Below are 15,728 nucleotides of genomic sequence, written 5' to 3' on the forward strand. Positions count from 1 at the left end.
AAAGATTGGTCAAATAGGAAAAAAGTTCCAAAATATAGTTGAGTGTCCCTTAAAACAAAACTAGCCAGTTTTTCCAAATTTATAACATTAACACTGTTTGATTTTAACGGGTGAACACTAAAACCCATTCCTGGCAAGCACTACTTTCTATAAAGACTACATATTAAAATGCATCTCTTGAACAACAAAACTCATCACATAAACAATCACAATTAACGGCAAAATCAAATGTTTAGATGTTTAGAATAATTATGTTTTATATTATGCAAAAATATGAAAGAAAAATGCTCGAAGAGAAGGAAAATACGGGAGCCGGGAGACTGTTGAAAATTAGGGCCAAATACAGAAGATCCCAGGAAATATAGGAAGGTTGGCAACCCTAGTCATGGCAAAAACCCTTTAAAATAACAGGAGGCCAAGTTAAGCTGGGATTACAATCAAAATTCATTTGCGTTATGTTTCATTGCATTCATCCGTGAGTATAAGGTAGGCCACACTTTTTCTTCTGTCATGGCAACAACCCTTTAAAAACAACAGCAGGCTAAGTTAAGCTGGGATTATGATCAACATTAATTTGCATTACGTTTCATTGCATTCATCTGTACATTGAACTTCTAAAAAACGTTTAGAGGTTGGGTAGTATTATTGACGTTCGTGACAACTGTCGGCCATAATGAGTATTGAAATGCACATGCTGGACAGTCAGCTATTTATGATAAACATTGAACTTTATGGTAACTTTGTCTGTTAGAGATATCACATTAAAAAGTAATTAGAAAAATATGTTACGACGGAATAATATAGAATGACTAAGAAGCAGCAGCAATATAACCATACTAAATAGATGACTAGTGCGAATTACAGATGTACCAGTATTATTTCTGTAGTAGAAAACCTTTATTCTGAATTGAAATAAAATAATGTCGCTACAGTAATGTAAATAAATTATCAAAGAAATAAAAAAGGATAAGTTCGTCCAAAGTTCGAACTGGGATCCAATTACACCAAGGGCTTTCAATTCACCACTACGCTACAGAAACCTAATATGTTGGTTGAATTACATGCCATGAATGCTTTTATGTTTGCTGCTTATTATGTTTAATTTTGAATTCTTAAATATTAAACAAAAATATGTTTCATGCCATACAGAGAAAATATATTCATGCAACTTAACATATTCAATCAAAAATATGTCCCATATAAGATGGCTTAGTGCACACATGTGGTAAGTGCTAATTTCTTACTTTTGAGAAAAACAAGTTTTTATTTTCAATACTTCATTCACTTCAATTAATATCTATTCTCAAAAAGTGAACATAACATAGGAAAATCTTGTTATTCACTTCCCACATTTGTGCACAGTAAAGATACATCTCACAGGAGTTCGATTTTGTACTTAACTAAATTTGACCAAAAAATGTACTTAACACATGTGTGCACTAAGCCATCATGGTCTAAGGCATCCTGCCTAGGACTCGCATTGCAGAATGCACGCTGCTTCGAGTCCTCATGGGGGAAGAAATTTTGGCTAGTTAAGGGACTGGTGCCCACCAGCATCATGATGCACTTGGGGAGCTATGATAGGTAGCGAAATACGGTTGTGAACGCCAGCTATAAAGGCTGGGGGGATCATAGTGCTAACCACACGATACTTCCATTCTGGTTGGATGATCGTCCACCTCTGCTTCAGCATGTGGTGCCATGGATTATTATTATTATTATTATTATTAATATATTTCAGTAACAATATGACCACATTTACAACTAAAGAAGATGTAAAAACAAACAAGGCATCGTATGTGCTCCTGATTCATGAATGGATGAGAGTCAGCTTACGTATCTTTGCATTTGTAGAAGCTAGACCTTGATAATATTGAATCAGCGCCATCTTGCGTTATTTCGTTCTAATGTTGACCCTAATCAGATGTAACAAGCTTGTATTTGTCAAACTTTCATGGACTTCACCGTAACAAAATGTAAAGAAAACTAATGTTGATCGTCATCCCAGCTTTATGTACTGTACTATAATTCAGACATTCAGTTAGGTCTGTAACTTCACACATTCAGTTTGCAAACAGATGTTATGTACAGACCCAGAAACAAAATTTTGGCTACCTGAATTTTCCAAGTTCCAGTTATAACATACTACGCATGCTTAGTGAGCTCAGAGCATACACGGTATGTTGGAAAATTCAGGTGGTCCAAATTTTGTTCCTGGGCCTGTACAGGGTGATGCAGAAAGATGCAAAAGAAAAGAAAAGTTGTACATGTGGAAGTTAATGTTATAAAAAATAGAGAATGTAGAAAGCTGAAGTGTGCCCTGAATTTGGTTTGGTTAAAAAAGAACAGAGAATGATTTACAGAAGCAGTATTTTGCAAAACCGAAGGAGAGGGGAGGGATTTTTCAAGTTACATTCTCAATTGTATGTATCCTAATTACTTTACATTACAGAATTTAGTACGTATTTCACTATTTTATAAAATCTAGTACAGTGTTTTTTTTCCCCCCCGAAATAGTGGGGAGGGGGGGGGGGGACAGAAAAGGCATACAGTATTTTAAAAAGTTGTAGTACTGTAGACCTATATAAAATTACAAATTAAATTATAGTTATGGACAAAAAACATAATATGTGGATGTATTTCTTCTTTGAATTTTACTTACCTATTGTATTTATTTAGTTCTTTTTTATAGCGACAAGTTCATCAAAAGTTGTGTTTAACCAGACAAATTCTATCATCTATTGCAAAGATTAACTATATAGAGTGGAAGTAATATAACTCTGCAAATTTTAACAGCTTATTCCTTGGAAAAAGCACAACAAAAAATTCCATACCATATTAGTCCCAAATGTTGAGGAAAAGAGATTAAGGGTGTTTTAGAATAAGGTGCTTAGGAAAATATTTGGAGCTAAGAGGGATGAAGTTACGGGAGAATGGAGAAAGTTACACAACGCAGAACTGCACGCATTGTATTCTTCACCTGACATAATTAGAAACATTAAATCCAGACGTTTGAGATGGGCAGGGCATGTAGCACATTTGGGCAAATCCAGAAATGCATATAGAGTGTTAGTTGGGAGGCCAGAGGGAAAAAGACCTTTGGGGAGGCCGAGACGTAGATGGGAGGATAATGTTAAAATGGATTTGAGGGAGATGGGATATGATGATAGAGACTGGATTAATCTTGCACAGGATAGGGACCGATGGCGGGCTTATGTGAGGGCGGCAATGAACCTGCGGGTTCCTTAAAAGCCATTTGTAAGTAAGTAAGTATTAGTTCCAAATGAATACTGTTCTCAGAAAAATATATATATATATATTTTTTACCTAAAGGTTAAGAATATTTTACTCTGTAACTACTATCTGTATGATTCTGATTTTTACTCCTATCATTAGAGAAACTAATAAAGAATGATTTATCCCTTTGCAATTCTTAAACAAAATGGACAGTTTTCTTGCAAATTAAATAAAAACATTAACACATATCATTATTTCCTGCCATTAGGAAATCTGACAACCCCACTGCAGTATAAGGGATAGAATACTGTTATTCAGACCAAGTGCATGTGTGTAATCTTAGGTGAGCTGGCGATGCGGTTGCCAAACTACACAGACTTCCAGCCTAATTTTCTAATTAACCATGTACTTAATTACAAAACACATAATGGGGTTTTTTTATTTATTTTAATGTATTCTATTGCCCCCATCAATCTGCAGAATTATATCACTTCCAGCCTGTATTTATGGAGTTTGTATGTTAACTTAAGTTTTTACAATGAAAACAAAGGAAGATCAGGTTGCGGATAGAGGAGACGGCCTCCAGATATGGAGGGTAGCTGCGAATATATTGAATAAGCAGTCGTGGACAGCTGATAAGGGGTGGTCCTCCAGCTTGGGGGTTGGGCGAAGGGCTAACAACCCATCACCGTAAAAAAACAGCTTGTTACGAATCCATACAATAAGCCTCAGAATGGGACTGATTCTCTGGCACGATCACATCAAAAGAATAAGGTTATAGAGACTGGATTAATCTTGCACAGGATAGGGACTGATGGCGGGCTTATGTTAGGGCAGCAATGAACCTGCAGGTTCCTTAAAAACCAGTAAGTAAGTATCAGTCCCAAATGAATACTGTTCTCAGAAAATATATATTTTTTTTACCTAAAGGTTAACAATATTTTACTCTGTAACTACTATCTGTATGATTCTGATTTTTACTCTTATCATTAGAGAAACTGATAAAGAATGATTTATCCCTTTGCAATTCTTAAACAAAATGGACAGTTTCCTTGCAAATTAAATAAAAAGATTAACACGTATAATTATTTCCTGAAAGTCTGACAACCCCACTGCAGTATAAGGGACAGAATACTGTTATTTATTTATTTTAATGCATTCTATTGCCCCCATCAATCTTCAGATTTATATCACTTCCAGCCTGTATTTATGGAGTTTGTATGTTAACTTAAGCTTTTACAATGAAAACAAAGGAAGATCAGGTTGGGGATAGAGGAGACGGCCTCCAGATATGGAGGGTAGCTGCGAATATATTGAATAAGCAGTCGTGGACAGCTGATAAGGGGTGATCCTCCAGCTTGGGGGTTGGGCGAAGGGCTAACAACCCATCACCGTAAAAAAACAGCTTGTTACGAATCCATACAATAAGCCTCAGAATGGGACTGATTCTCTAGCACGATCACAGCAAAGGAATAAGGTTATAGAGACTGGATTAAAGGTTATAGAAACTGGATTAATCTTGCACAGGATAGGGACCGATGGCAGGCTTATGTTAGGGCGGCAATGAACCTGCGGGTTCCTTAAAAGCCAGTAACAGAGGAAGATATCATTCAGTGGCGAAGGTAAGGTGTAAATACTGGGTAGGATGAAAAAATCTGCTTACCTTGTATCTTTTTTACAGAGCAGATATTTATCAGCTTTCTATCAAATTTGTTGTGACACAGACTCCACAAGAAGATGATGACCACTCATTTTCACTCCCAAACAGAATACAGGTAAGACAATATAACTTATTTGTCTCGGAGCACCCTGTTAGTCAAGAATATTTCTTATACCATGAAAATTGAAAATTTCTATTTAAAATGTCTTCAGCCGATATTTTAATATGTAAATGTGATGTCGATCTCCTATATTTGTAAGCACATTTTGTTTCATACATCCAACTTGAGAACGGTTACTCTTTTAATTCTACAAATAATGATCTCAAAACGTTCTCAGTATGAGCCATTTTACACAAAATTAATATGTAACACACACACGCATGCACTTTGGATTAAACTAAACTCAACAACGCAGCACTTTCAGGGAACACCAATATAGTGGGACATAATATTGTGACAGAAGGCTAGCCTTGTCCCGTATGGAGATGTAGTGAATCGATACCCCATTCCTGGTTCCCCCCTCAAGCTTGCAAGTTAAGGTCGTAGACTTTTGCCTTAAGTCTTGTTGCTCGCACCGCTCTCTCCATACTGGAATGACTGCCAACAGTGAACTTCATATATGGAATAATCAAAGTGCAACCAGGTGTTACTATATATTGTCCTTACGAACTTATAGGCCTTCTGTTACTAGGTATAATAATTCAAATTTTTTGGGTAGGCTAAGCCTCAAAAGCCTCTTAAGAGCTTTGCCACTGATGTCATTACTAAATGAAATAATATTAATATTCATATATTTCATTTTGTTTATTTTTCAAGTGAAATTAACCTCTATTAAAGAACTTCTAATTCTTTCACAATTATGACATATTATTTAACAAAAAATAAGTAGTGAAATGTAGATAAAGACTGTTTACTTGTCTACATTTGCAATGGAAAGGTAAGAAATACATTAAAACAAAATAGTGTGCTTCAAAAAATAAAGTAATGATCTTTTTAAAGAGCAAATAAATCCCTCTGCTGAAAGAGACAAATTCCATCCTGTAACAAGGTAATAAACTGAAGTGGCGAAAGTTAACTTTTCCATTTCAATATGAAAGAGATACTGAAAATCAATCTCTGTGCTTGCATTTTTAACGTATTGTGCAATATACTTCTCAATGTTCTCTTCACTAACAGAAATATTGACAAAGTTTGGGAGGGTGGGAACCAAAGAGAGAGAACCATGAACTTGTATCTGTAAAATAAAGTCTACTTCAGACGATAAGGTATTAGAAAATGAAGAAAACTTACAATAACATTTTCACGGACTAGTTAACCTACACTCCTGTTCGTATTTCTGACTTTCGAAATAATTCAATGCATGTCAGTAATAAAAAAAATCGAACCTGATACGAAACTTAAATTACTGAACAAGTATGCATGCAAAGGAACAGCCATTAAGATTTCCTTGAATTTAAATTCAAGTACTCTCTAAGTCCTTCAAATATGAGTACCGTATACTTATATACCACTCAAAACTCACTTTCACACAATTACACGTTATTCTTCTTGAAATACTGAAATAGGTTCATGCAAACAACACATATCTGAAAGGAGCATGACTGAGATGTATACAAAGAACCAGAGTAAACAAGCTAAACGCAAATGAGAAATATAACATTAAATAATTCTCAACATTCTTTCAGAGGAACAAACACAGTTCACACATTGAAATGTTTATAAATACCCATTCCCCATTTACGTTATAATTAATAAATTTACTTGGAATGAATCACTGGCCCCACAATATAAATGAAATGAGAAAGTGGAAGAAACAAAGAAAGAGAAGAAAATATGAATAATTTTACTGCAAGAGACAGGAAAGGGCCTTTAAGAATTAGTGAAAGTATGACTCTGAACTAAATAGAATTATGCATTTTGAACTGTAAATCAAGCAACTAAACTGGATATCTCCCTCACATCATGCAGAAGTAGTACTAACTAAAAAAAAAATTATATAAAAATTGCTCCACTCTGCTTGCACCAACTACTGGTACTCCTACCCATTCCTTTTCCACATATTTTCACATTCATCGACGATGCAAGTCATGACGATCATTCAGGAGATCGAAGTCATCACGTTCATGATAGTGCCTCTTATGGTCCAGGTCGATGTCAGGGGAAGACTTACGTGGTGGGTATCCTCCACGCCGACTACCACTGCGCCCGATGAACATGCGAGGTGGTCCACCTCTGAAGGGACGTCCACGCATTGTGCCACGACCACGCATCCCTGTTCCTCGTTGACCCATCATACCACGACCACGTCCTCTCATAAATTCGTCATCTCTGTTGTCATGCTGCTAACAAAAATAGGTACTTATTTTCGTGAACAGAAGCATATATGTATAAATATAAATGCATAGTAAAGCAAATAATTCAGAAAAGAAGAGAATTCAATCAAGAGACACATCTGCTATTTATAGACTATATAAAAGCTTTTGATAAGGTACTACGAGAAAAGCTATGCGACATTTTATTACATAAAGGATATCCACAACATCTAGTGGAAATGATAAGGCAAATGTATGAAGGGATGGTCATCAGTATAGATAAAGGAAATCTTAAAAACATTTTAAATGTCAAAAAAGAAATTGTCAATTTAGGAGTAAGACAGGGCTGCCCATTGTCGCCTACACTTTTTAATATTTATTTAGATGCAGCAATAGCCGAATGGCAAGCGCAGTTGAAGTAAGATTTTAAAGTAGGATCGACGATGTTAAATACTATTCTATTTGCCGATGACCAAGTAGTCTTTGCTGATAAGGAGGACAAACTGCAGCTAGCTCTCTTTCAGCTAAACAAAACAATGTCCAAGTACAATCTAAATGTCTCTCATGAAAAAACAAAGGTCATGGCTTTTATTGGGAAATATCAGATACGTTCCAAAATTATCCTCAACAATATGGTATTAGAACAGGTGCGACATTTTAATTATTTGGGGTGTGATATATCTTTCGATGAGGAGCGAGATCTCAAACAAAAGGTGCATAAATTTCAAAGTATATGTGGCACCATAAAACGAACACTAAAAAACAAAACACGAAGAGACACGATTTTAAAATTTTATAAAACAATGGCAGTACCAGTATTGGTTTATGGAGCTGAGACTTGGGCCATGAACAGAAGTGATAAAAGAATAATAGAGACAGCTGAAATGAGATTCTTAAGATATGTCGCTGGCTGTACTCTTAGAAATCACGTTAGAAGTGAAGATATAAGAGCACACCTGAATATTTTTTGTTTGAATAAGAGAATTGAAGAAAATCAAGTTCAGTGGAAGGAACATATATCCCGGATGCCAGATGAAAGATTAGTAAAACAGGTTCTGCAATATCGCCCAACAGGGGTGCGTGATATCAGCAGACCTAGGAGCCGTTGGGAAGACAACTTCTGAGACGAAACAGGCCAAATGGCCTATCTTGTTGTTGTTGATGTTGATGATGATGATGATGATGATGATGATAAATGCATAATCCTATATTTACTACCTCCTCTTTCTCATATATACAGTCAACTCTGGATATAGTGAACATTCGGCTATAGTGAACCTAAACCGTTGGTTCCGATCCGCATACATTAAAAAGTACACTAATATTTCCATTATAGTGAACCCTCGCTTTGGTTATAGTGAACCTTGTATCCTGACAAATTCTTATTTGAAGTCAGATCTTCTTGTATAAAATTAAAAGAATGTATTGAGAACAACATTCTAAGTTTTTTACTCCTTTAGTCAAAGGACAAAGGTAGATTAGTGATTCCTAGACAATAAGCTGTACTGCAAATCCAGGCAACGCGTGACGACCTTGCCTCACTCCACAGTTGAAGGGTTCACATTCTGTTCTCAGGTACTATACTCTACTGTTATTTCTAATATCCACCGTCAAAGGGTTATCTTTTATTCTCAGAAACATTTCCATTATGACAGATAGCATCCAAACAATGGAAAATGAAATTGTCTTCTTTTATTAAAAGGGAACGGACATTACAATAGAACCTCTATTATCCGTGGTAATGAAGGGGATGGACTGAACAGTTGATCGAAAAAATTGGATAATCCGGTACCATGAAAGATTTTGTAATTTCGCCCATGGTCTTGTATTTAACTCGCTAGGTAAGTGGATCAGAAGTTCACTAATTTAAGTCTTGTTGCCAATGACGGGTTTTTAAGGGGCAAGGAAGCCCTTTGTAATGGCTGTCTCAGGAAAAATAGGAATAAAGGAGATCTCATATTGTAGATTTACATATTTCTTTCACACTTTATCCTTATTTTTTATTATTAAATCTCGCATTTGTAACTGCAATCTCGTATACTGATGCGAGATGAGCCACAGTTTCTTTTTCTCAAACCATTCAATTATTTCTATTTTTTCGATTCTTAGCACAACACGTTTTCTGTGAACACCCGTGGAAGATATTTTATATACAAGTTATATTATAGAACGGCAATTCGAACATTGCTGTGTAACGATAAAGGGTTGCAAAACATTCTCTAGCAAAAAACATATGTAAAACCTACTAACATGATGTATAAAACAGTACTTCATATAAGTTATTTATTTCTGAAGGAAAAAGAGCGAGAAATAGACAGTCGGATAATCAGCTAATCGGTTAACAGGGTGACGGATAATCGGGGTTCTACTGTATGTCCAGAGCATAAATGAAGGTAAGATTTCGATGGGTTTCAAGGAAATCCCAAGGCTGAGTATGCAGTCACACCATAACAGCATTTGTCTGTTTCTAGTGTTCCAACAGTGAATGCACTGTATAAAAATGTCGAAGCGTAAAGTGTTTTCTTTGGAAGATAAGGCGAATATTATAAGTGACATTGAACGTGGTTTTTCACAAGCGGACATGGGTCGACAGCATATTTTAAGTAAATCATTGTGAGTAACAGTACAGTGTAATCCATTCCACAAAAATGAAATATTTTATTTTCTTGTTCATAATTTCATTCATTTCTGTCATTTAAGGTTTGAGGAGAGACACTTCGGATTTAGTGAACGAAATATGCAAGTCTGCAGAGGTTCACTATATCTGGAGTTGACTGTACTTGGATGTACACAGAAAGATATAAGCAGACTCTGGACAAATAAAATTAAATTTATGCTGCGAATGTTAGAAGAAAATAAGGTACCAAATAACTATTTCTAGAAATATTTAATATTGAAAGTCTATAAGTAAATTTAGAAAGGAACAGACTGAAATAGTTTAGGCAATTAAAGGGAATGCTGGGGGAGGGGCAGAAAACTCAAGAACAATGAATATCAAATTTAAGAGGAAAAACCCCACTGACAAGCCACAAATTTGACGAACAGATCATATCGAAGAAAACAAACCTGAGAAGAGAAGGATAACAGACAAAAGAAATATGAAGGGAGAAGAAAAGAAAAAAAAAACTGAATGAAGTGAAAAATTTGCAACTGATTTTCATCACAAGACATGGCAAGAAACAGAATTGCGACAATGACGGTGGTGATGATAAACGAGAGTATAAAATTGTGTTTTTGGTTTGTTGAAATTAAATAGAGTAAAATAAATAAAACACAAACTAGTTTTTATGTTTATGTCATATTAATATAGTTTGTGTCATGTTTAAAAAGCCTTTGCCTATAATTAACAACTCTAGATAATTAATAACAGACAATGTGAGTAAGATAAAGAAGCCCTCAAAATCCTCCGATTTCATCTTCAAGGCATGTAATTGAGTGGGGATGTATTATGTGTTCTAAGTAATATGATGTTGCCATATAAATAACTGTAACATCAGCTTTGCATGTGTCTGCTGCCTTACTCCTGGTTTCAAGTGAACACTGATGACTAGGGCTAGGATTTTTACGCCCTAAAAATCTCCAAAATATGCAGTATAAAATATGTACTAATGGCGTAAAAATTTCAGAAATATGCTCTATAATATAAAAAAATATATGCCATAACAAATTCAAATATTGTTTTATAGTCTACTTTGAAGGTATAAATTATACCTTGAATGACAACCAGAAGAGAAAAAAAAAACGAAATTAAGGGATTTCAAGGCATATAAATATGATTCAAAACAAAAAATGTTAACTTAATTTCATAAACTTTCATTGTATCTTATTATGAGACCTGAGTTGCAATCTAAAATAAATACCTTGGCAAATTTTCAAATGAAAAATGATTGCCTATTGTCAGCTAAAAAACCTTTGTACCCAAAAAAAAAAAGCTTTTTCTACTTCTACTCATAAAATGGGAGCAAATTTAAAATGAACATTATTACTTGACTCTAATTCTCTCACACATACCCTTCTCTTTCTAAAATTTGGCAACAGTGGTTTTCCCTACTTCCACATCCAATTGCTTCAAGTGAGATGCCTAGCTCCCCTTTCTCTACTGTACTTGCGTGAAAACAATAGACAAATATTTGTCGTGACTCCTGACTATTTAGAGTCAAGTTAATTTTGCACATTCCACAGAATATGGAAAAAGAAAACGAAAATCCTGGCCCTGCTGATGACATCATAATAAAGATAAAGTTGTTTATTGTAATGAGGATTTTGTAAACATGGCATATAGGTACTATACATTTTTAGTGCTCTTACTCACTGCTTGAAAAAAATCATATGAATAATTTTTATATTGTATCTTTATGAAGTTTACGATCTGATTAATCTATCTTCTGAAATAATCTACTTCTATTTCATAAAAAATATTTAGATAAATCCATAGCTCATGAATGGTACTGAGTGTCACCAAATGAAACCACTTTGATATACGTAGTTGTAGTAGAGAAGTTTCAAGAAGAATTCATGGACTGCACACATTCGAACAAATGACACTAAATACTATTTACTAATCTATAGGAATTATCAAACATTTCAATACAGACAGCTGATACTTACTTCAAAGTAGGATCGTCCTTTCGGCACATGTTCAGGATTTGAATCCCAAGATTTGTAATGAAATCTTTCAGATCTCTGACTTGAAAATTCCGATGATTCGTGGTGGAATCTGTCTGGCATATCATCACGACGGCTTGGTCCTGGATGATGTACCATTCGACCACCACTGTCACCACGCATCTTTCCATCTCCCATTGTGCGACCAAACCCATCTGAAGGTCCTAAAAACATACAGCATGTGTAACTTTATGAGAAAATAACAGTATAATAGCCATTTTATACAGGATTAGAAGTTGGCAGTAACAAAGTTGTGATGGTAGGATAATGAATCAAGACATACTTGAATTTAATGTACAATAAAAAAAGGAACAGCACTCTAAATATTTGCTAATGTGTTGTGAAAATGGCGAAGAAAATTGGGACCTTGAAAATATAGTTAGGATGTCTTATTACAATATTTACCATTCATTAAAGAACTAGAATTTCTCTAAAAATCAAACAACTAAATAAAAAGGATAGGCAAGGAAGTTTTTTCAGTTTAAACCAGTTTTCTTTTTAATCATGTATGTTTGGCAATATTAAGAATACACTATGGATAATCAAACAGTAATAATTTTGTAACGTAATAATCATTTAATTCTTCTAAAATCGCAGATAAAATAAAAAAAGAGCACACATGTGCATGTCCATAAATAAAATTAATTGAGCTGAAACTGAATCCAAATTAGTTTTACTACTAAGCATACTAAATAGGAAAACCAACTGAGCATTTTTTTTTTCAAAAATTGCTAAATGCCTCAAAAACATTTTTTCCAGAAAATGTTTTTTTTTAATATGATCAAAAAGTATTAACCTCAAATATTTTATTCTTTTATCATCATATTGTTTATTAAGGTACTAGTGCGATTACATAATTAATATTTTAAAATGCAGATTTATAAATGGAAAATTGAGAGTATGAAATTTACAGTTTTTTTTTTTCTGAAGTTGCTAAATGCCAAGACATTAAACCATAACATGTTTTTTGTTTTAATATTTAAATCGTAAGTTTTTCTTTTTCTAAATGCCCCCTCTTTTTTTTTTTGCTCACATTTTATTTTTAGTTTGCATTTAATTTATACTACTATATTCTAATCGTATTTTATTAATTTTTCGTCTTTATGTAACAGTTTAAACAAAAATACCTACAAAGTAAAAAAATACAATAATATTTAACTTTTTTGGGAACAAAAACCCTATTCATACAACAATGATAATAATTAAATCACTTATATAAAAGAATATAAGTCCATATTTGCTAAAAATAACGTAAACTATAATATTTCCTTCCTGAAGTACCCACACGTAAATTTGTGTATAAAACATTAAAAGTTTTCAAGTAACAGTGACAACCAAATGAAACATTGTGTAAAATAAAACAAACTGTTACGAATTTTTTTCCAAACAAATGTCTGGACATTCTTTCTTCTCCAGTTAGACATTTAATTTAACATGAATCTCCAGTAATGTCTTTGTAAAATTCTTTAGCTAATTATGGTTTTTCAAAAGACTTCATGAGGTTCAAGACGTCCTTCTTCTTCTCCTCCTTACTGACCATACTCTTCTTTGGCAAAGTAGCTGCCTTCATTATTTCCTAGATACAGGTATGACTTTAATAGTCAACTCTGGATATAGTGAACTCGATTATAGTGAACCTAAATCGTTGGTCCAAACTCGCATACATTAAAATAGTACATTATGCAACGAGCCTATAATGATAGTAATTAAGACGCGAGTATGTTTGTTTATGAAACGAGCACAAGCGAGTTTCATAATTTTCATACGAGCGGCTTAATTACCATTATAGGCAAGTTTCATACGACTTTTTATGCTCGACCATATTTCTAACTTGAAATTATTCAGAAGTATTCATTTTATTCGCATCTGGTTGAAGATCAGAAGTGACCTTGTGCATAGCTCGTGAATTGTGAGATGTGCGCAGATGTGAAAGTATTGATTTTTTCCAAGGACCAATAATGTCATTGACCTTGATATAATTTAGAGAATAACATGAACTAATTTTGATATAACCTGAAAATTGATTTAGAATCGAAAAACGAGATGAGAAATTGAATTTATTTGAATATTATTTACAATTAACGCTAATTATTATAGTAACAGAACATAACCTTCTGCGACAGTATTGGATTTCCAGCCTCCGTGACATTTCCCTCGTTGTCTTTCGATTGCATATCCGAGAATAATCGAAAACCTGAACTTTAATGAATAGGTGTACTTTAATGACATGCATTAAAGGACTGCAACCAGGTGTATAATTACTACATTTCGGCATGGTCGAGCATAAAGTACATTAATATCTCCGTTTATAGTGAATCTTGTATCCTGACAAATTCTTATTTGAAGTCAGATCTTCTTGTATAAAATTGAAAGAATGTGTTGAGAACAACATTCTAAGTTTCTTACTCCTTTAATCAAAGGACAAAAGTAGGATTAGTGATTCCTAGACAATGAGCTGTACTGTAAATCCAGGCAACGCGTGACGACCTAGCCTCACTCCACCGTTGAAGGGTTGACATTCTGTTCTCAGGCACATTACTCTACTGTTATTTCTAATCCTCCACCATCAAAGGGTTGCCTTTTGTTCTCAGAAACATTTCCATGATGGATAGCATCGAAACAACAGAAAATGAAATTGCCTTCTTTTATTAAAAAGGGACGGACATTATGTCCAGAGCATAAATGAAGGTAAGATTTCGATGGCTTTAAAACTCCATCAACCCCCTCCCAGTTTCCATTAAGTGACCCGGAAAATTCCAAGGCTGAGTGCGCAGTCACACCATAACAGTGTTTGTCACCTCTACTTGATCAGTCTGTTTCTAGTGTTCCAACAGTGAATGTACTGTATAAAAATGTCGAAGCGTAAAGTGTTTTCTTTGGAAGATAAGGTAAATATTATAAGTGACATTGAACGTGGTCTTTCACAAGCGGACGTGGGTTGACAGCATATTTTAAGTAAATCAACTGTGTGTAACAGTATACAGTGTAATCCATTCCACAAAAATGAAATATTTTATTTTCTTGTTCACAATTTCATTCATTTCTGTCATTTAAGGTTAGGGGAGAGACACTTCGGATATAATGAACAAAATATGAAAGTCCAGAGTTGACTGTATTTCAACTTCAACAGGATTTCCAATGTAGATGTCCACCACTGACAACAGTAGCTACTTGTTGTTTAATTTCCTGTAAGTTATCACTAGGGCCAGGAAGTTCATGCATTTGGATATATTTTTCCACTGACTGTAATTAATTGCTGATTAATTATTTTCACGAATCATCAAAATTGAAGCTGATCAAACCTATTTTTATGTTGCATATTTTGATTGTTTTTTTTATAAATGCTTAATATTTCATGATATTTATATTATTACTAGTGGCTTGTGCAGCAAATGCTGCAAACTAATTTCATTAGACGTTCAAATAAACATTTTTCAGATTTATTTTCAATGAAAAATACCAGACTTTTGAAAGTTATTTGCTTCTATAATAATGAAACATATTTCCTCTGAATGGTTTTTATGCCAAATACTTTTTGTTAACCTACCCACCTTCAATTTTTCGAGTTTCAACGCGAAAACGCAAGTAACAATGTCAGGGCGATCAGTGGGTTTTTCATGTGGGAGTAAAGCAATAGCTATTTCAGATCATTGTGGATTGTAGGTGAAAGTTAAAAAAAGTCAGGTTTGCTATGCTTTCGAACAATAGACATAGCATCTTGGTATAGCTGCTGCATGTAGAGCTTGAAATGTAGAGAGTAAAATCGTTTTATCCTGCTAAGAGATCTTGCAGAAATGATAGGGAGACTGCAAAATTTTGTAGGCCTCTAATTTTATCAGTACATAATACCGAC

At 34.2% G+C, this 15,728-nt stretch overlaps 1 protein-coding gene across 8 annotated transcripts in view; it reads right to left on the reverse strand.

The window, feature by feature from the left end:
* LOC138700248 (zinc finger CCCH domain-containing protein 13-like) overlaps positions 1-15,728 on the reverse strand; it is a 117,124-nt gene that overhangs the window by 14,607 nt on the left and 86,789 nt on the right. For 7 of the 8 annotated variants that reach the window (XM_069826735.1, XM_069826732.1, XM_069826731.1 and 4 more), the window contains 2 exons: positions 11,819-12,039; positions 7,069-7,240 (listed from right to left, as the gene is read on the reverse strand). In XM_069826735.1, the coding sequence (XP_069682836.1) occupies positions 7,069-7,240; positions 11,819-12,039 (393 nt within the window). The remainder of the gene's footprint in view (positions 1-7,068; positions 7,241-11,818; positions 12,040-15,728) is intronic. The other variant, XM_069826730.1, reaches the window with a different exon arrangement.

Source organism: Periplaneta americana, chromosome 5 (assembly GCF_040183065.1).
Source record: "Periplaneta americana isolate PAMFEO1 chromosome 5, P.americana_PAMFEO1_priV1, whole genome shotgun sequence".
Lineage (NCBI taxonomy): Eukaryota > Metazoa > Arthropoda > Insecta > Blattodea > Blattidae > Periplaneta > Periplaneta americana.